General features: G+C 50.2%; 5 protein-coding genes across 5 annotated transcripts; 3 read left to right on the plus strand and 2 right to left on the minus strand.

Moving 5' to 3' along the window:
- Positions 1-1,775: 1,775 nt before the first annotated feature.
- On the plus strand, positions 1,776-2,642 carry ETH_00006885 (uncharacterized protein; the record flags this gene model as incomplete). Its single annotated transcript, XM_013377903.1, has 1 exon — positions 1,776-2,642. One exon carries the CDS (start codon positions 1,776-1,778, stop codon positions 2,640-2,642), a length of 867 nt encoding a protein of 288 aa, XP_013233357.1.
- Positions 2,643-9,059: 6,417 nt separating this feature from the next.
- ETH_00006890 (uncharacterized protein) lies at positions 9,060-11,193 on the plus strand (the record flags this gene model as incomplete). Its single annotated transcript, XM_013377904.1, has 5 exons — positions 9,060-9,103; positions 10,146-10,214; positions 10,524-10,572; positions 10,689-10,775; positions 11,002-11,193. The coding sequence occupies 5 exons, from the start codon at positions 9,060-9,062 to the stop codon at positions 11,191-11,193; spliced, it is 441 nt and encodes a 146-aa protein (XP_013233358.1).
- A 337-nt stretch (positions 11,194-11,530) lies between these two features.
- Positions 11,531-12,919, plus strand: ETH_00006895 (uncharacterized protein; the record flags this gene model as incomplete). Its single annotated transcript, XM_013377905.1, has 1 exon — positions 11,531-12,919. The coding sequence occupies one exon, from the start codon at positions 11,531-11,533 to the stop codon at positions 12,917-12,919; it is 1,389 nt and encodes a 462-aa protein (XP_013233359.1).
- A 377-nt stretch (positions 12,920-13,296) lies between these two features.
- Positions 13,297-15,109, minus strand: ETH_00006900 (ulp1 protease family, C-terminal catalytic domain-containing protein, putative; the record flags this gene model as incomplete). The annotated part of the gene is made up of 3 exons (XM_013377906.1): positions 13,297-13,417; positions 13,532-14,397; positions 14,597-15,109. 3 exons carry the CDS (start codon positions 15,107-15,109, stop codon positions 13,297-13,299), a joined length of 1,500 nt encoding a protein of 499 aa, XP_013233360.1.
- Positions 15,110-15,471: 362 nt separating this feature from the next.
- On the minus strand, positions 15,472-20,226 carry ETH_00006905 (uncharacterized protein; the record flags this gene model as incomplete). Its single annotated transcript, XM_013377907.1, has 1 exon — positions 15,472-20,226. One exon carries the CDS (start codon positions 20,224-20,226, stop codon positions 15,472-15,474), a length of 4,755 nt encoding a protein of 1,584 aa, XP_013233361.1.
- Between the last annotated feature and the right edge of the window lie 636 nt (positions 20,227-20,862).

Genomic DNA, 20,862 nt, shown 5'->3' on the forward strand with positions numbered 1-20,862 from the left:
CAACTAACTCGATTGCCCATCGTGATATCCCCCTGCCTAAAACACTTCTTGAGTGTTACCACTGTGCACTTGTCAGCAGTACACACCCTTTTCATTTTGGGAACATAATCGTGCTTTTAAAGTTTTTATTTTTTCTGTTATATGGGCAACGCCGCAGATTAAGATCCTTTCCTTGCATGCCCATCGAGATTTGTCTAAGCAGGCCGCCGTGAGCAGATTACGTGGGTACTGCCCTTCTCAATTATCCCTCATTTACTGCAGCTCCCTGAACGTTTTCTTGAAGATGGATAACTTCTCGGTGAGGCTGAGCACTCCCCAGCTTGACACTATACCTGAATCAGTGCTTTGGTTCGCATTTTACGGCGCTCTGGGTAGAGTGTTGCGCATCTTCACCATTTGAGTGAGCTCACTATGCTCAGTAGGGACCAAGCAGTGCAAATACTTTCATTATAGGGGGATTTCAGAAGACATAGTCCAAGGGGTCCGTCTTTGTCAGTTTTCCCTTCTCAGAACCCCCGTACGAAGCATCTATACGTCAGCCCGTGCTCACCGTACCGTCATTTCGTTGAAGAACAGCCTAACAGGCAGCAGTTGTACGACACAGTAACACGTGAGTGAGCCTTGACATCTAGAAGACCTCTAGCACTACTCCACTATACTTTTGAGAGGCTATGACGCATGTGACGCAAGGGCTCTGGTAGCTTTGCCGGCATGAATGGGACCGAACCTGAGAGGCAGAGGCATTCATTCATATAATTTCCATTATAACGCTCTGAATGTGTAACGCGCAGAAGGAGACCTGGAGAGTTTGCGTAATTATCGCGCCTTTTGGAACATCCCCATCTGTACCTACAAACAGCCGTAAGCTGTTCAGTTATCCGGAGATAATTCTTCATTGGCTGCAAAAGTATCCCGCATCTGCAGACATTTCTGGCTTTTCAGCAGCTTAGCGACCAGTTGTCGAACTCCAAATTATTGGCTGTTGTGGCTTTCCGTGAGACTACGGGTGCTTATCATCCGGCCACTCCCTTTCCCGTTTCTTTGTCCTTGCATCAGGGGCTATGGAGAGATCTTCACAACCCCTCAGCTGTGTCTACTTCACCAGCAAGAACGGCTTGTAAATTATCTCCTGGCAGACCCAGGCACTGACGTGGAAGCAAGGTCGTACCCTAGTGCCTGGACGCTGCTGATGATCGCGTGCGCTACAGATGTAAATCTACTCCTCATTGCTTCGTCCTTCTGCTTTTTTGAGAATTCCACAGCTTCCAAACAACGCTCAGTGCAGTATCACATCAACCGACAGTATGTAGAGCGTCCTATGCTGGTAACAACCTCTCCAAAACAGTTTCCGCATAAAGGCTGTTGATTTTCTGACGCATTGTTTCAGGCTTGTCTGGGCATTATTAGCCTTATTATACAACGCCGCAGTAGCAGAGAGTATATTAACGCCATCAGTGCTTCTGGTAACACCGCATTGGATTGTACCTGTCCGGGCAGCAGTGGTAAGGAGCATGTGACTCCGAGTGAAAAGCCTAGGGTAGCTTGTAGCTCATCTTAGCTGTACAGTGGCCAAGTATTAGTTGACCCGAAATCCGAATGCATGATGTAGATGTCTTGAGCGGCGCTTTTTGGTTTCCTGCTCAGTTTACCTATTCCTTCTTGACCATGGGGCTCTTTTAGCAGAAGATATAATTGGGCATTCAAGCCCTGGGGCCGCTGAAGCGGTTTGCAACGATATCGGCATGAAAGCAAGCGTGGCAAAGACACACGCTGATATGATGCCAGAAGTGTCTCAAACGAAAGGAAGCAGCGTAGGTCAGGCACTGTTGCAGCAAGGATACCCGGATGGAAATAGTTTTGAAGCGGCTTCAGCTTCTGAGAAATGGAAAACTCCCAAAGACTGTCGAAAACAGGCTTCGAAAACCTCTGTTAGCAGCGGCACACTGGTACATGCACAGACGGGCACTCCCCAAAGCGCAGTATCAACTACATACCTTCCGGAAGCACCCATTTTCACAAAGACCGGATCACCAGCACCTTCGGAACGGCGTGCTGAGAAGAAGAAAAGGAGCAAGACGTCAGCCGGCAACATGAGAGGATGTGCAAAACCTTCTGCTCTAGGACGCGTCCATAGCGAGCCAGTGAAAGCAAAAAACAAGAACAGTGCCGAATCTGCTGAAACTATTTCACCCTCAAATGCACCTGGCAGGACACCAGGAGGCTTGCTGCATACTAAAACGACAGGTACTTTGATGGAAGCAGCTGCTAAGAAATTTGCAGTTGACGAAACTGACTCCATGATCCTCGGAACCTCATCTTTGGGCAGTGCTTCTGCGCCTGTCGTGCAAAGCGTAAACATTCAAAGTGACGATTTCTCTGCATCGTTGGATCCAAACACAACTTCGATAATAGGCACGAAGAGGTCTCTGCCAGTGTCAACTTCAGTGCAAGTGGATGGACTCGCTTTGACAGGATCTAAGGCAGGCCCTTTGACAGAATCTAAGGGGCATGGGACTTCACCAAAACAGCTCTTTAGCCTTGCATCGAGGGACAAATTAAGCCAGCAATCAAAGAACATTGCCAACGTCCGGGCTACCCAGGACAGCGAGCCGGAGTATTCACTTTCGGACCATCATAAGTAAACGAATAACCGATCTTCCTCCGAAAGAGAGCTCATGCTTGCCATTAGACGTGAAAGGACAAGCCTCTCAGCCTGAAGCTCGATCGAGACAGCAAAGTGCGAAGACAGAGGACAGCTCGGCCGTTTCAGCCAAAACTCCTGCAGAAGTTTGTGGAGGAGGCGATGTGCAGAGCTTGACAACGGGAAGCTCAAAAAAGGCGTCTCTTGGTGCTAAGGAGGGAAATCCACACTTGTTGAGAAAAGCACCTAGAGTCAAAGCTGCAAAGTCGTCTGTGGCAGCTCCTGTTTTACACGAAGGAGTGCGGCAGTTCAGTGAGAATTTGGGGGTTTCATCTGCATCGGGCTTGTGTAAGACATACTCTTTGGCATCCCAGAAAAATCGAACCAGAAGTCTGGATACTCTGGGGAAGAAGCCTGTGAGTACAACGTTAGGCAATCAGCTGTACGAAGCAGCAACAAACAAGCCACAAGCATCAGCGCAAGCCGTAAGTCCACCAAGCACCCATTCGATACGGGGCAAAGACTGAGCAGTGGGCCCGAGCTTACGCCGTGCGATACTGAGCATGCTGCGGCAGTTGTGACGAATGTGGACACGCTTGTACACAAGCCTATCCCAGCTAGATCCAGGGTCTCTTCCCGGCTGCTGACGATGCCAACACCCTCCCAACAGTCTGGAGTCAATCCACTAGCCAGATTGTGACAGACCCACATGGCCGTTGTTTCTCGTCTCTTTGGCACGGGCGTCACGCCAACAATTGTCTGTGTAATTGCAAGCAAAGCACCAGGTAAGGCAGGCAACTGCCACGAGAAAACTCAGGGTGCGTGCTTATGGCATGAATGCAGCGACATGAGGGCGTTGTGCAACCAATTGAAGCACCGTCTCTGATAGAAGCGTAAGCGGAACAAGATGAAAACCTGCTCCAACCTTAGCCTCGAATTCAAGGGTCGTGCTTCTCTGGACGCTCGGAGATGCAGAGGACGACTAGTTTGCCTGACGCAATGTTGAGCTGTTGAATACCAGCTGGTGCGGAGACAAGCTCCATAATACTAGGACAAAGAATGTTCTCCCCACACACGACGCTCCCACGTAGGCCAGAGCTTGGCTTCAGCGTGGCTCCGCTCCACTGTATGGTTTTACTCCCTCAGGGCCTCGCTTCATGGTATGGGCAATGCAGAGAACTGCAGCAACTCCACAACTGGAGAATTACGAGGTACTTGGCAAAAGGAAAAACTGATGACTTGTGGTAAAGAAAATGCAGTCGTAAACACGAAATCCTCCTTGAAACGTTGCCGGGGCGGGTAATGCGCGCCGGAATCCTGGTCAGGTTGACTGGCTGAACAATTCTAGTGCGGAGCAGATGTATGCGACTTCAACAGCTCAATGGTCCTTCAAAAAGATGAACCACTTGACGGGCGTGAGGCCGGCAACCCCAGCATGCTAGGCAGGCTTCAATTGCCTACAAAAGCCTGAATCCAAATCCTTAGTTCCCCTTGACGATCCGCAAATCCAGCTACTTTGTCACTCCTGCAGCTTCACCTTTGCTCGGTATCTCCAAGTACGGCCACGCTGCGTTGTGCACGAATTCCCTCTGTCTTCACTTTCCTCTCAGCTACTGCATAGTTACCTTCTTCTTTCCAGCCTTCGTCCGGAAGTTCCACGCTGTCTGTGCAAAGGAATGACTCCAGTTTCAGTAATCCCGAAAGCGAACAGAAGAGAGAAGCCGGCACTGGCTCAACAATGGACCCACCAGCTGACAAGGGCAAACTTGATGGAGCGGTTTGATCCCTTGAGTAAACAGAAGTCTCTCCAGCAAAGGGTGTAGCCACAAGAGACTGGTGGTTACATCTCGCGCGCAACATTACAGTTGCCGCTGCGGCCTCAATAGCTTGCGAATTCCACAGCCGTGGAGAGCGTCTTCGCTTCAGCCAAGAAAGGGGAACAGTTACGCTGGTGTCGGCACCACCCGCGGAGCTAAAATTTTGTTGAAGCAGGTGCACATGAAGGCGGTTTGCTGAGCTGTATGGGTTCAGCGTCCAACGTGGCCGCTTCCTTGGGACACTAAGCAGCTGTATTGATCCTGTGCTTTTCATTTTAGTGAGGCAAGAGGCACTTAAATATGAGCATGCAAACCATTTATTGCACGCTCATACGAGACAGTAATCTGCACAGTGTGGCACCTGCGTCCAGCGAATTACAGCTAAATCTCAGACGCCATGGGTAGAAGCAGTGGAGTGGAAGAGCCGGGAACCCCACTTTTCGTGTTTTTTCTTGTCTACGCTTGGGATAGTAAATGTTAAGCGACGATGTTTAAGCCCCGACCAACACACGACACCGCATTCACTAGTTACGGCAGCGAATTCAGCGTCGCACTTGCTCTTTCTTGCGCGCCATGCAAAAACAAGCAAACATGTCTCATAACAAAGACTCAGAAATGCAATTCATGTAGTTTTCCAGTGCAGTAACGAACGCCAGTGTCACTTCACAGAAAGGCTGGACGGCAGAGCTCGACAATGCAGGGTGAGAGTCACTATAACTTCGTCTCTTGTTGTTTCTCATGGACTCTAAGCCAATAATATGTCAATGCGGAAAGCTGGGAGATGCATCCTTCAAACGATTTGAGTGCGCTATACAACTCTGTCTCTCAGCCCCTAAGGCGGTGAACGATCACCTTCTCTTAAACTGCGCCTCCATTCATCCAGTCCCTCCCTACACAAATACTTCATGACTAGATCTGGGGCACATCATCGCTTCTATCGCTGTAACACGGAAGCAAGGCCTGTTCTAGTAGTCTTTCATAGGCTAACTACCCGCCTATCGATGACCATGCCCAAGTCGCCTTGCCAGTAACATTTAGGCTGTCACACCAAGCTGTACCCTCGGTATTTCCACCCGAATTTTCCCCTTTATGCTCCAAAAAGACACTTAATTAGCTCAAAAGGCAACACCGAATCCTTTTTTTGCCGGAGTTCCAGATTAATGCGCCACTGTCTTGGCAGTTTGAGGAGGCGGAGGCGATGGAAGCAGACCTAGGTCGGCAGAGCCCTTGAGTCACTGGCCGTTTTCATTCGAGAATCTTTCGCGTTCAGCGTCCCTTATAAATCTTTGAACAGCGTCTCTACGGCCGTGCCGTTTGAATCAGCGGACCTCGCCGGACTGATCAAATTTCCACGGACACCAAATGGAGAATAGCCGAGAGGATGTTCTACAAGCCAGAGGCTTAAAGGAGAGACCAGCAGCCACGCTGCAATTATGCCAAGCAGATGAAAGGGGGTTGATGATGTCAATACCTGTCCCAGTCAAGCGAATTACGACAACAGTATGTCTACGCAGATGAGTAGCGCCTTTTCTTACTCGTACAGTTAACTGCGTAATGCTGTCTATGAAGTGGTCCCTGTGAGCTGGTTGACAGTCACCGTTGTCCAGAAAGCTTCCTAGGTATCACTTTTAGATTGTGAATTGTTCTGACAATCGTCCGCAGGTTTTCGCCGCTCCATGTCTTTCGCCAACGTATGTTGATGTCCCTGTACCCATTTATGTGCCGCGTTATGTTGAGGTCCCAGTTCCTGTGGCCAAGCTCGACACGCATATTACGCAGCCGCCACTGCAGTAGCGGCGCCGCATGTTGCTCGCAGTAAGCAGCCTATACAGGAAGCTTCTCGGTAGGGAGGCAACGGGATATTCACTTGATGCGTATGATGACTAAACCAGACATACGCGCAGCCGACAAGTTGAGTGACTGATGTGCAGACGTTGCCGCACCAGGGCATTAAAACTGTGCACTACGCAAGTAGGGTGGGAGCCATCTGGCCCAATAATTCCATGGATTTGAGGGGAAATGGATTTAGGAAGAATGAAAAGCTATCCTGATAAATCCTCCATACGCAAGTTTTGCTTCTTTTTGCTGGAGCAGGCCAAGCTTAACACCGTTAAACCGAATGGATTGTGACTGCATCTCTCGTTCTCATTTCTGTTCACTTACTTGTTCACAGAGCACGATTAGCTTTCATTAGACTGCGTATAAACCTTTTAGCGTCAAAGTTGTGCAGGTAAAGAGTCTGCCTCCTTTGCGTTGGCACTTTGTGTGGCAGCAGTTATCACGGCGCAACCCATGCAGAAACAACAAATTTAACTTAAAGGCTTTCCATGAGGCTGTCCTATAATGCATGTGGGATGAAGCGCAGAACAAATTTCGATCAGCTTCCTGTATATTGTGCCCTAATGGACGGGTAGGAAGCTTGAGGCTTACCAGAACTGTTCAATCACAGCTCATTGTGGAGGGTGGCGCTGTGTGTACAACGCCCAGCGGCGCGTTGTAGAGTCCCACGCCAGGCTTCTCAGCCATGAAGAAGCTACCAGCAGAATTCGCTCGTGGGGAGTGACCCCGTTGGTTATCCGGGAGCTGTTGGAAGTGGGTCACGACATGATCACGGAGTAACTGCTGGACAGTGAAAATCTAAGACTCCACAATAGATAAATGTTCTCAACCTGCCTGAAAGGTGCTGAGCTTAAGTTCTTCGTCTGGTGCAGCCACTAGTATTAGTTGGGGGTGTCACAGTGACCTGGAGTGGTAGTCAGTTAATAGAATAGAAGTTCAGCCTTGCAACAAGCGATTCAATTTTGTTGCATAGGAGGTTGCTTTTGTTTTATTGGCCTGGAGCTGTCCTTGGTTGCAGTTTAGAGAGGTGACCCTACTGGAAATCGTGATTAAGAGGCTGACCAGACGCACCCGATGCCCCGGGCATCTAATTCCGTAGTATTTACATGAAGCGGGGAGGAAGCCAGTGTACATCTGCCTTTATAATGCTGTAGAATGGTCTTCCTCTACTGAATTGAGGGGCGTTTTCAGTTACTTCGTACAGCGGGTCATCAGTCCCAGACGCGATCAAGTGAGCGACAGGTCACTGCACAGGGGTCACTGGCAGGAATACTACTGCCTTCATTTACCCTTTTTTGCTTTTCCTGTTGCTTTTCTTACATTAGAGGCCTCAAAATCTGAAGGGCTACGGTGGGCCACATCTCACAGGTCTCGCTATATAAAGCCGTGGGGTGCGTTGAAACCAGATAGGGCCTTCTAGCAAGAAATCCGGAGCTGCGTGGGGTGTCGGAATTAATGAACCTCAAAAGGCAGGTATCATAGTCCATGAAAATAAAACTCTCTCTAGTATAAATCTAGGGTGCGGAAGCTGTCTGCTGGTGATGTTTCCGGTCGTTAGTGGCGTTGCTGAGTGCATTGTGAGCTGTTTCCTCGTCAGTTTACCTCATGCTGGTTGGTTTCAGGCGGTGTGCATCGAATCCTTTCCGCATGTGACGACAGAGCACGAAGATGACATATGAAGAGCCGTCGTCACGTGTCAAGGTTTTTGTCCGGCTGAGGCCGTTATCCGCTGAAGAAGTCTGAGCCAGTCCCTACTAGCATTCAGCACACACAAAATACCGTTTTTACTCGTGTGGTGTAGCTACTGAATACAAATTTCGGAGTACTTTTCCATGCTGTTGGCGACTAGCAGAGCGATGAGCAATGCCAGTGCTACATAGAAAAAGAACCCAAGTTCATATTGTATTGCATTTCCTCCATTCGAGCCACTGTGTATCCAAACTGTGCTAAGGAAGCTCGTGGGATACAGTGCGCTTGGGCAGTGTCTCCAAATAAGAAGGAGCTGTTCCTGAGGCCGTGGCCTGAAGGGCAAGAGTCTTCCAGGTTGCGATGCATGCCCAGGCTGTCCTTCAGCGGCTGTTTCGATTCCCACGGTCCGTCAAGTCAAAAGAGCTGCGAAGGCCCTAGTACTGCATAGAAAAACCAAACACTTTTGTGGAAACGCTAGCAACTGGGACTTCTGGTCCCTTGCTCGGAACCTGTCTCTCGGTAAAAGCTGGCAAGGTGTTCACCACAAAAAGTAGCATACTGCTGTGTGGATACTTTTCCAGATGACACTGGAGTTGTATACAAGCAGGCAGCTCTCCCTTTGGTGCAGAAGGTGCTTGAAGGCAAGAGAAATGACCTGTTTTGGCAACCCACTTAATCCCCACGGCGTTTCCCTCAGAAGGGAATCTGCTAATATTTCGTAGCCCTGCAGTCTACAAGTTTCTGCTTTCTAGTAACTACTTGAAATGCTATTTGCCTTAAATAATCTTTATTTTGCCTAAGAAGACCGAACATACACTGTGTTGAGAAAGTACTGGCGTGGTGGTGCGTCTTTAGGAACTGATTGCTGCTTACTAGCGTACGGCCAAACAGGAAGCGGGAAATCATACAGCGTTTTCGGGGATGCGTGCGATGAAGGAATTCTCATGCGTTCCATGAGAGGTGGGACAACGCACATGCTGGATACTCTCCTCTTGCAACTTGAGAATAGGTTTGAGGATGGCTTGTCTAGAACACCGATTACTTTTCAGACATCTTCAGATTCATTGAAAAGCATGAGAAGCAAGATTTTCATAGTGCAGAAGGTGTCTCAACCCTGGTGAGCCTTCCAACCCCTTTTGATGCCCTCGTGGGCTCTATTTTTAGCCTGCTGGACTACTGCATTAGCATTCCGCAAACTATTGCTGTGGCAAGCGGAATTCCTCCTCGTTAACAGTCCCCACCTAGATGTTTATAGATTTTTTAATTTGTGTTGTATACTTTCTTGTGTGCACTTCTGTTATGACTCTCTTTAACTCAGCATTATGAAGTCCGCGTATCTATTGTAGAGGTCTATTTGGAAAAGGTACATGATTTGCTGCGGCAAGAAGACTCAAGCAACGGAATGAAACCCCCCAAGATGCGTGTGTGTAAGACACAGTCGTTACTTTTAGGATTGAAACAATGAAGCACTGCTATGATTTTGTATGAATATAAGAAACACATGCAGCGCCGCAACCGTCAAGTGCAACTGCACAAAATTTCCACCTGCGCCTTCGTGAGTCAGGCCAAAACTTGTTGCTGGGGTTTCGGGGATCCTTAGGTGAAAGAAACGCCCCACACCGGAGTATTTCATGTGGAAAATCTCTGCGAAGTGACTGTGATGAGCTGTGAAGAACTGACTGAGATCCTGCGACAGTGAGCGACTGGGCAAGGTGGTCCTTGGACGACTAGGCGTTAGATCGCACCATTGTCACTTTTCTCGAAGTGAACCAGACTGATAGCAGCCTTAACAAAAAAAAACTGCAGAACAAGGATGTGTTCTCTGTACCTGGGCCCACAGGTGTGAGAAAAGACGAAAGGTGGCCTCTACAGACCACAATAGCAATTCATCTAGGTTCGACTTACGTTCGCCCGACTCCTGCACCGCTTGTTGCGTAGTAGCTTTGAGTATATAGCCACACATCAGTGAGCACTCAGTGTATCAGAAAAGCAGTAATTTCTCATCTTTTTTTGGCGCAATCCACTGACGGTGCTGCAGATCGCACGTTGCAGTTTTTACGCGGCTTGTTGTACGGTCGGATTTGTGGTGCATGGGACAGCTGAGTCGAGTTGAGCTTGGTAGCAGCTCCCTCACCCTTGTGGATCTTGCTGGAGCAGAGCGAATGTCTCGCTGCCCTGCGGCGCTGCTCCGTCAGCCAGAAGATGCAACTGACATCAGGACGAAGAAGGTGAGCCCTCCATCCTCATGGTTGCAATTTAAAAATGGGCTGGTCTCGCAGCTTACTAATGTTGGAAGCGAATGGGCTGCAAAGGGTTGCTTCATGAACAGCAGATGCGCATGGCGGAACATTCAGTTGTGACGGGATCAAATGTGCTTCGTTTTAGCTTCGGTGCGCTGAGAGTACAATAATCAACAAGTCCTTATTCTTCCTCAGGTATGATGTCTGAAATGATGCGTAGGCTTGTATAGTGTAACTGTCGTTCGATCCCCTGCTTATTCTACATCTTGGATCATTTGTTGTTCCGATAATCTACAGCCTCTGCTTTGGGTCACTCGTTAAGCAAGAGGAACGAAGACGTGGGGAGGTACGAGTGTGGTGAGAATGCCGCTTGTCAGCTAGTGCACAATAAGTCTCCTAGTGACGATACCTATATAAGCCAACAAGCAGCTGATGGCTACCTGCTCCCTCTGCAATCTGCAGGGCACAGCCAACACAAACGGCATGGGCGTGGCGGGTGCAGACGTCCCAATTCCCTACCGTTATTCAAATCTCACTCGCATTCTTGCGGTATGTGGAAAAGCTTGCTCATGGTGCCGCCATCCGACAGGAGTGGAAGTTGCGCTTTTTCCTAACTTACCTCAGAACTGCTTTTATCTTTCTGCAACAGCTGCATTTAGTCAAAAGTATTTGGACGGATGCCCACTAATTTGAAGCTCTGAACACTTGTACGCAACTAGAGTTAAATGGTCTTCCGCCTGCAACGACACATTTAATGGTTGTGACATTTTTTCAGGGGAGCCTTCACAGCGATGCAAGCATTGTGCTGTTGGTGACAATCAACCCCGCAAGCACAGCTACTCAACTGTCGCTACATGCAATCGACTTTGCCCAGAGAGCTTCTTGTCTCCGAGAGAGGCCAATCAAGATAGGCACCACCACAACGAAGCAGTTTCTATTGAAACAGCATGAACTTTTAAAGGAGTGAGACATATACGCTTGCTGGACACACTTCAGACCGTTGGTCACCGTGATAGACAGCGTCGAGAACGTTAACATCACGGCAGCGGCTGCTGGCACTGCGTTCTGGGCATGCAAATTCAGGCTGAAGAGAGCTGCAGAAGGCCTGAAGATGGTGGTGGGTACTTCCAATTGACCACCGACGTAGTGTACTAAGCGTCTGAAAAAATCAGAAGAGCACATTCTTCAGTTTTGCTTCAAGCATGTGCCGAAATGCGTGAGTGCAGCAGCTGCCCAGAGCTTCGTGTCACAGTCCCGAAGAGCTTCGGGAGGCCCTCCACTTACGGAGAGAGCTGCAACATCAAATGGAAAGATTAGACGCCATTCTATCTCGGAAAACGGGGCTATGCCGCACTATGCTCCCTACGGAAACGCTGGCCGTTGAGAAACTCGAACACCTAGTTGTGAAGGAGACACAATCGGGAGAAAAAAGTATCTGTTCTGCATGCACATCGACATGCCGAGGACCGCTTTATACTCACCCAAGGCACGCTCGTCACGCCAATGGGATTGAAAAGCTAGTATACACAGAAGCAGCACCTCCCACTCAAAATTGGCGTGCTTTGCAGAGCTCATGCTGTCGAGGCGAAGTAGCCCCCAGCTGGTTGTATTTCCGTGAAGGCACAGAAACTCAGCGGCAAGGATTTAAAGCCACGCGTTCCTCAGAACTTCCCGACAAAAACAGAAAAGGACACAGGGAAAAGGGACTTTCGAGTAGCAAGTGTATTGAGCTAAAGTCTCGCATTAAAACATATTCTACACGACTTCCTTCCCCGCAACAGCAAGAGCAGGCTGCCCTTGGGATGTTGCAAAGCACCGCCAGCATACCGTCGGTAGGACTCAATCCCTCTGAAGAGGCTTCGTCGTCGCTTGAGAAAATGGAATTTAGCGGGACTCAGGTACAAACGAAGTTGCAGCAGCCAGAATGTAAGATTTTCCAAATGAGCTGTTTATCTAAACTTTGCTCGGAGCCTAGGCAAGAAAGGCTAGATGGAGAGTCCGACTCCTCTTTTCTTGACACAACAGAAGGTAAAATCCCAGTTGCGGAAATAGTTACGTCGGGATCTTCAACTCATAGCACTGAGGCATCGGCATGTACTGCCTCCTACCAGCCTGGGGAGGGCGTTCTCGAGTACTCTTGTGCATCAGCCACAGCTTCGACATGCGGTGCAGTGAACCAACGCAATTTCGGAGGCAGTAGAGCATGGCAGTGGAGACCTGCCACAACCACTCTGCAGGCCCAATGCTCAAGTTTGCACGGTGCTCCTCTTCGAAAGCGACATAGCCCGGTTGGATACAGCAACCAACAGAGCCCAGTGCAAATCATCTTTGTAGATGGGCAACTGCCTCAACAGCAAGTACCCCAACAGTGGGCCACACAGTGGCAACAATGGCCCCAGCGATGCCATTCGCCCCAATACTTACCTTTTCAAGCGCTCGCAGTGAAGCACGTTCAAATGCAGCGACAGGCAGCGGGAATAGGATGCGTAGGCTACCCTCATATTGTCTGCATGCTTCCTCAATATATGCCTAAATCATGGGTCTCAGTTGTCGTTCCCACGCCGCATTTCTGGAGTCGTTGGGAAGGTGAAGGTCAATTCGAAGAGCTTTTTGCTGGACAAACAGGGGCCCTTCTTCCTACCGTTAAAAAGTCCGTTCATGACGAATGCACGCGACATCCTTTTTACCCCTAATCCGTTCCTGGGACGAGATAACACTTCATGAGGCAAGAAACCTCACAAAATTCTAATTGTTTTGAGATTTCACTGTTTTCATGAAACAATAGTGAGGCTTCACTGTTCGGCAGCAAAGTCTCTACTGCCTCTGGGCTTGCATGTGGATGTATCCAACAAACAGGTTTTAAAATATTGCCATGTTCCCACACTCTCCATTTAGGAATTTCTGAAAGACATTTTTACTAGCCGCCTCACGAAACTGTGTTGCTAGTAGAGAATGCATACACGAAAGAGCTGCCGCTAAAGCAGGGTCCTGGAAGCTACTAGGTAGAGAAGCTGTTTCAAAAAGAAATCAAAACAGATGCTTTTAAACTAGATTTGCGCGAAACTGGCACTTAGTGGCAAGGCCGCTCAATATCCAGAAATAGAGACTTTAGGTGGGCAACAAGCTTTGGATCCTCCTGCCAGAGCACGTTTTGCCGCATGAATAGGAGCATTTTGTGTAGCTGGGATCGCCTGCGACACTCAGAATCTCGCAAATCAAGACAAATATTCCGCCCTCTGCAAGCTTATGCCTTACAGTAATGTCCCTATCGACTCCAAGTAGCTGCTCAAGCTATCCAATCTCACCTTTCAGTAACACGGTCCTGTGAAAACCATTTGGTATGTGCAGACCGCCGTTTGCTGACGGAAGGGGCTAGCGGACCCCAAAGAGGGCCCTGTAATGCCAAAGCCGCCTTCCAGTGCCTCATTGATTCTGGTTGAGCTGAACTCAGCTTTGATGTGGTGGACTCATCCTTTGCCCTCCAGAAATCTCCTACCAAACCGTTTTGATCGTGAAGCTGGGGCGCATCAGGGGGGATCATGGAACGACAAACCAGTTCTACTGGCGGGGGGGTGAGAGTTCGAGTAACAAAGGAAGCACCTGCCAGAGAAGTGTTCAGTGGTGATTGAGGGGTACCTGCCTGCTGTCGCAATTCCTGTTGCCTGGATACATCAGCCGCTGCAGAACCGTGCATCGCTGTATTCATCTGCCCAAATTCCGCTGAATGCACATTTAAACTGGAAGCCAGCCCTAAAGCTGAGCTGACGACCCTGGGCATTTCCTTTGGGATCCCCACGTCCATGCAGTGGCAGTAGAAACCTAGAGTAGCCTCAAGCAATTTGCCGTGGTTCACAGCCTCTACTCTGGTACCAGGATGGACAAACCAGTTATGAGGGACAAAGGAAGCAGTAGAGTCGGGGGTCTGATCCCGAGAACTGCGCTGCTGAGGCTGAAAATCGCGCGACGGTCCTAACAGGAGCGTCTCGATCGCGTTGAGGTTCCGTGTCAGGAAATAAACATACTCAACAACAAACACGCCGCAATCATATCCATTCTGCTGGCGTGGAGTGTGCAAGGTGCAGCTAACGCCATCGTGCCAACAACAGCTCTCTGTGCATAATTCCACCTCCTGCCCACAGTTCATCTCGCCCCCACAGCGATGCTCGAATTCCTACAGGGCACTCAACACATAAAGAGCACAGCTTGAGTGTCACCTCATCCCAATCTTTGGGTAGCAAAGCCTACAGAAAACTCAGCAGTTTTCACTACTTAACAAAATGAATCTGAATGGTGATGCAACTAAGTGCACGCTCCTACATATTCATCCCGCAAGAATGTTGTCGTCAGTATCTTAGGCTGTCTCTTCTTACGTGTCGTAAAAACCTCTTCAATCGGCCTCGACTGCGATCGAACACGCTGCGTAGGCCCATGGAGTCAACGTAAAACAGTCGAGCCTTCGCGCGGCATCCTCTGTGTGTGTGAGGGCCCTGAGTCTTTAACGGGGTAGGTAACTCGACCGCTTGGTGCTGTACAATGGGCGATGGTGCAACCTTTTCTGCTAGGGCACTGCTGACGGGCCTCTCTACGCCAGCCTGCTGCGCATGCATGCCCGGCGAGAAAGATAGCTGGAAATCTCTTACAGACCTGTTAGCTTCAGGCTTACACTTTACGTTTACAGCAGCTGACCTAACAGCCTTCTCTCCTCCGCTTTTTTGCGTTGGATTGAGAGCCCGCCAGGGGCAAACGACGACCGCCAAGCTCCAGTGCTGGTGCTTGTGATGAACGGGAATAAAAATGAAGTCCTTCCGCGGAAGGGGAGTGACTTCTTTCTTGAGCCACCTAGTCAGACGGCTGTGCGCCTCGATTTCACATCTCTGCCCCATGAGCGCGGAGAGAAAGAAAGTGTTGCAAATGTGGACACGAACCCTCTCCTGAGGCGTCAAGATCTGCAACCGTACACAACAGGAGGAAAGTAACAACTGTGTGCGTAACAAGGAAGAGCACACGACAAATGGTTGGGCACAGATATAGTGAAGCTGCGGAAAGCAGGAGGGCAAAAAGTAAAGTGCCTGCTCATACGCCCCAAAAGGACAGCCAAGTTCAAAACTTCGACATGAGAGCGGGTAGGGGCACACAACAGGTGGCAGTGGATGCCAGCGCACCAGGCGACCAACTTTAACATTTAACAAAACATCTGTACATGGCAATCGGCTTCCTTGGCCACCTTAATTCTACCCAGAATATGTTACGGTCTGCTTCGGAAGAAGAAAAAGTGCAAGCATACATGGTTAACGATGAATCCAAGGCAAAAGTCAATTATGGTATCGTCCAGGAACTCCTTATCACTAAGGCGCCGCAAAGTCTTGTCATCCAGAAGTAAGTCAAAGGCTGGTGAGGTGACAGCTGTTGCTAGTCGTTTGCCTGCTCGTCCTGTGAAAACTTGCACCGTAGTATTTGCCTTGCAAGACGCAGATCTACTGGCTTCCAAGCTTGCAGCAGACCCAGAATGTAAATGTCTCCTGTCTACCCGCTCTCCCCGCTCCGAAAAATGTCCAGTCATCCGAAACTCCCTAGCTCTCCACGAGGACACCAGAGCCTCTAAAGATAGGCTGTAGATAGCGCTTTTGCTCCTATGCATAGCTTTCCACGGCCCAATACTCCTCAAGACGAACTCATGCAACACCTTTGAGATGCGAAGGACAAGTTCTGTTACTGTCTGGGCACGATTCCCTTTGAAATGCGCGTCGTCTTCATGATCGTGAGAACCGGATTGTTTTGTAATGCAGTTCGCAAAGAACATGGAAAGATTTTCGACGTCCACGGGATCGCCAGCTGACTCTAGACCTCCAAGATTATATAGTGGAGGAGCTGCCACGTCTGAGGGAAGGATAACCTTACACAGCGACTCCAAATCACCCCTGCAGCCACTAGCATATTCGCTTTCAAGTAATTTTATATCTGTGCTGCTGCCGTGGGCCCCGCTTCCTGCAGGATATGACACTGTCATGTCACTCTGCGCTGAATGTGGCTCAATAGGGGCGCCTTTTCTGCCCTCATAGGTTGAACTTGAGCTTTCTTTTGCGGGGGCAGCTTGCAGTGATGGGCCTACACATATGAGCAACCAAGGGCCCTTTCTTTGTGGAAGCTGCTCGATTGGCTTTCTTGACAAATCTCCAGTCGTCTGTTTTTCGATGGAGTACCCCTCTGCCTTCAGCAAGGACCCTTTGCTGGTCTCTAGAATAGCGGCTCCCAAAGTGGTGGCGCGGGCAGGTCTAAGCTTCACACTGGCTTTGTTTTGGTTGGTATCTTTGGCAACAGTGGAAGTGCCAAGAAGCGACTTCGTTGTGGAATTACTGCAGCTGCCGGTTGTGCAGCAATCGAGGCAGATGCTACACGCAAGCACGGATTGGTCCGCTGAGCAACTCAAAAGCTTTTCGAATGTCTCATCCACTACTGCTTCAGATGTTGGTGAGTGCCCACGCCGTCGTCTCTTCTGGCTGCTGCTGCACTTGTGGCTGCGCCGTGAGCTGCTATTGCACTCCCGCTTCGTTCTGGATAATCCGGAGCTGTGCTTGACACCGCTGGATGCCTGGTGCCAGCTATCAGCCTCACAGTCCTTTACCTCGTGAAGCTTTCTCGATGACCGACGATGGTGGCTGTCCTCTTTGTTGCAATCGACGGCATACGCAGTGGTGGCTCTGCAGGTGGAGCTGCTAGCACTGCTGCTAATGCTGCTCGTTTCCCCACTCTTGCTGCTGGTGCTACTCCCAACTATTCCACCGTCCGCGTGAGGACTCCAACACCTAGTGCCGGTGCTGTGGGCCGTGGGCAACACAGCAGGGACGCCGGCAGTGCATGTCACTGCGTGCGCACCTTCTGCGCTAGGTTGCTCTTTTTCGACAGACGACGCAACACAAGAGGCCTGTCCACTGTCGAGCTCCAATGCCCTCTGCAGTATTTCATTGCAGTACAGACTTCGTGTACCAGAACTGCAAAGTTCTAAATAGAGAACGGGAACGTGAGGGATGGCTCCAGAGGAGATGCAACGGGCGCATGCCTTGTGGCATTTCCTGCAGTCGAATACGTGGCCGCAATAACACTTTGATTTGGAAGCCGAAGTTCCCGCGCCGGGCAATTCTTTGCTTGGTTGATGCTCTTTTGGGGCTTTTTTTCCCGTTGTGTGAGACTCTTTACATTCGTTGATGGCAAGGGAACAAGAGCCGCCGGATTTGACAGGCCCGCTGCTCGAATGCTGCCGCCGTTTCTTGCTATTACTCTTACAGGTGGCACTAGTGACGCGCAAGTTGGCACTACTACTGTTGCGACTGTCTTTGTCTCCCTTCATCTTGCCGGAGTCCACCTCAGCATCGTCTTGTGTCGGCTTGTGCGTCTCCAAGCGTGTCAGCTCGGCGTCTCCTGTAGTGAGCTCCGCTCCTAGAAAAGGCTTCCCATCCGTCACAATGAGAGCATTGCGCGGAGTGACGAAATGCCCATCTTTCTTTTTTTCCTCAGCTGATACTTTTTGGCTGGAGAGGGGAAGCTGCGATTTAGTCTTGGCAGTCGCTTCACCCCTAGGTGATCTTGATCTTCTAGAGTGCCCTTCTCTTCTAGAGCTTCCACGATCCCTTCTGCTCTTCCGGTTCTCTTTACTATCGTTAGCTGATTTCGTTCGCTTGTCGCTGGTTCTGTTCTTGGTTTGTCGTCTGTGCTCCTCACTAGCAGTTCCACTACTGATTGCCTTTCCCGTGACTTCCCGATCATTACAGCTTCCGTAACTAACTTCACTGCTCGTTTTGGATCCTCTATATTCTGTGGATTCCATTCCGGCAGCAGTCCTAGCGGTTCTGGTGGCATCCGGACAGCGTCTGGTAGCAGATGCATCTCCAGCTGCTAATTGAGCAGGCTGCATCGTGTTAGTAAGTGATTCACCGGGAAACGCAGAAACAGCACCATCCCGAGCGGGTGAACTAAACGTATCTGGCGCAAGAACATTCGTCGCGTCCGCGTCATCAGTGAGGACAAACTGCTTGCGGCTTCTGGGAAAAGCCTCGCCGAAATGTTTCTCCTGAGGGTTTTCTTCCGTTGTGCATTTTCTTGCATGTCTCCTGTCTTTTTCTTTCGCATCGTGGCTTGCGCTAGACTTACTACTGCTTTTGTTAAGGCAGAGACGAATCTTCCTACTGCTACAGACGCATCTGCACGAGCCTTCTTGCTTGTCCCGCTGTCCAATGTTTGGGAAGCTTGGGCAGGAAGCCCCAGCGTAGAGTTTCAGACATTTTAAAAAGGAGATAGACTGCTGGGGAAAGTTAAGAAGCCTCTCCAGTCTGTCTTGGACAGGCAGTGCAACTGTCTCGCCATACGAGTGGCTGCAATCGTTCTTCTGCTCATTTGCCGAGGGCGAATAGGGCTCAGGCAGAGGCCTCCACAGATCGAGCGAAACGACGGCCTCTTCACGGCGTACTTGCAGTACCAGGAGGCAGTTTGTGGGGCCGCCGTCTCCCTGGAGTGCATGCTCTGTTCTGTTGTTCTCCTTCGTTGGTGTTGCTGACGCATTTTTACCAATACAAGGCTGCTGCTGGTGTTGCTGCACAACTGCATGCTCCACTGCAGCCCTGCGTAGGGTTTCAGGATTAAGCAAACAGCAATGCCCATCCTCTCCAACCAGGGCAGCTGCCAATAAAATGAAAGCAGTCGTTCCCTGCGAAGCGTCAGCGCGAACCCCTTCCTGCAGTCCAGATGGAGAATAGTTGACACTATTCTCCATCTCACCATTTGTAGTTTGGGGAATTCGTCTGCAGTTTTCCAGTTCCCCCTCTGGAGAACCGTTCGGGTTTTCGGACGGATTTATCAAGGAAGAAGGCCCCTCCTCGTCAGAGGAGTCTTCGATTCGCACCACTTCTGCAAGCGCTGCAGCGGAAGCCTGCCTGCGAGTTACCCTTGGCGACCTAGTAATTCCAACTGGCCGCAGAAAAGGTCTCTTTGACGGCCCATTGCCTGCCGAAACTGCTGCTATTGCTGTTGGTGATGACTTTGGACCTGGTGGTCTTGCAGATGGAACAGACTGCGCAGATGGCCAAAACGATCGAGCTGCGCATATAGCTGCTTCTGTTGAAAGCGGTGATGCTGGCGTTGGCGCTTCTGCACCTGTTCTAGTGCCACCTGTGGATATCGCTGATGGCCTTTGAGCATCCTGCACTGCTGCTGAAGAGATGGTGCCGACAGATCCAACCCCGTGCGCCGCTGCGAGGGAATGACCGACAGAAGCAGCAGGGAGAGGCGAACAGGAATCACGTCCTCCAGCCATGCTGCCACACGGAAATCGGCTTGGCCCATCTGAGCACCTTACCACGACCGAGTTGCGCTGTGGCTTAGCGGGGGACTTTTCTACTTTGCTGGGGCTGAAGTTGGCACTGCAGTACTGTGCCGAAGGCGCCCCCACTGGTGCTCGTTCTGCTGTTCTTGGGTCTGCCCTGAGGCTACAGTGGGTCAGTTTTGACCTGTTAACTTCCTGAAAACCTGAGTTTCCGTGCCCTGAAGTGTTTTGGCATGTTGGCATGCTGCTCTCATCCCCATGATCAGTACAGTCTTTTGTAGACTGCTGGGGCCCTCCAAAGAAAGCTTTCCCTAGATTATGGCTTTCAGATGTGCAGCACTGCGGTGGCTTCAGTGCCCTATTTTTCAGTGTGGAGTGGAAGCAGTTCAGCGGCCTAGCACGCACGGGGGCTCTTTCCACGCCAGAGAATACCCCTGAAGTGCATTTCCCGTCGGAACGTATCTGCTGCGTAAGTGGGGTCTTTCTCGGAACGTGCAGTTCCTGAAACGGTTCTGGATTCTTCTGTGCCTCCGTACAATACTTTTTTTCATCATCGCACTGCGGGGCAGCCCTGTTGAGACCAGCAACCAAACCTGAGTGTCGGCTGCGGCGAAGTATATCCTCTCGTGGAACCTCTCCAGAGTAATCCTTCAGGGAATTCAGGGGGACTAGCTGGTTCGATTCCATAGCTTATTTGTTTTCCAGCTGGAATATCGAATAGGGCAGCTGCAGCGGTAGAGAATCCCCGGCAGAAGCAGTGGTCGCCCCATGTCTTCCCCTTTGGAGGTGGGGAATACGCTGACTTCGTTTTTCCCCTTCCACTGCTATGCACAGCTGTCCCCCCCTTTGTCGGCGAAAAGTATGAGCCGTCCCATTTAAGTCAGATTCTTAAACGTGGCGACCCCAGAAGCCGCCGGCGCCGCCGTTGCAGAGGGCACTTCGGAATGTCGAGGTTCGACAGAAGCGATAGACACATTTAAGAAGCTCCAGTTTCTCCCATGTAAAGCTCTGTTTCGTGATATTTTCGCCCGTTGGATATCGGTCATTTGCAGGTCCTGCCCGAGTAGGCACCAAAGATAGAGGCCCCTAAAGCCAGTGGCACATACAATACAATAAGGGGAATGTGCACACTTCAAAATACAAACTGAAGTGTATTGAACTTCAAGGGATGCCCGTTAGAGGCAGCGGCTTGCAGGCTCGAAGCCCGAAGAGTGGCTGTGGGCTGGGGCCTCAACAGTGGCCCCAGGAAGCCTGCAAATGGTTCCATATCAACAAGAAAAGTATATGCAGCATACTAAGCTAACTCATTGACATTTAAAAAAA

The sequence above is a fragment of the Eimeria tenella genome, genomic scaffold (genome assembly GCF_000499545.2).
Source record: "Eimeria tenella Houghton genomic scaffold, Eth_scaff66, whole genome shotgun sequence".
In the NCBI taxonomy this organism is placed as follows: domain Eukaryota; phylum Apicomplexa; class Conoidasida; order Eucoccidiorida; family Eimeriidae; genus Eimeria; species Eimeria tenella.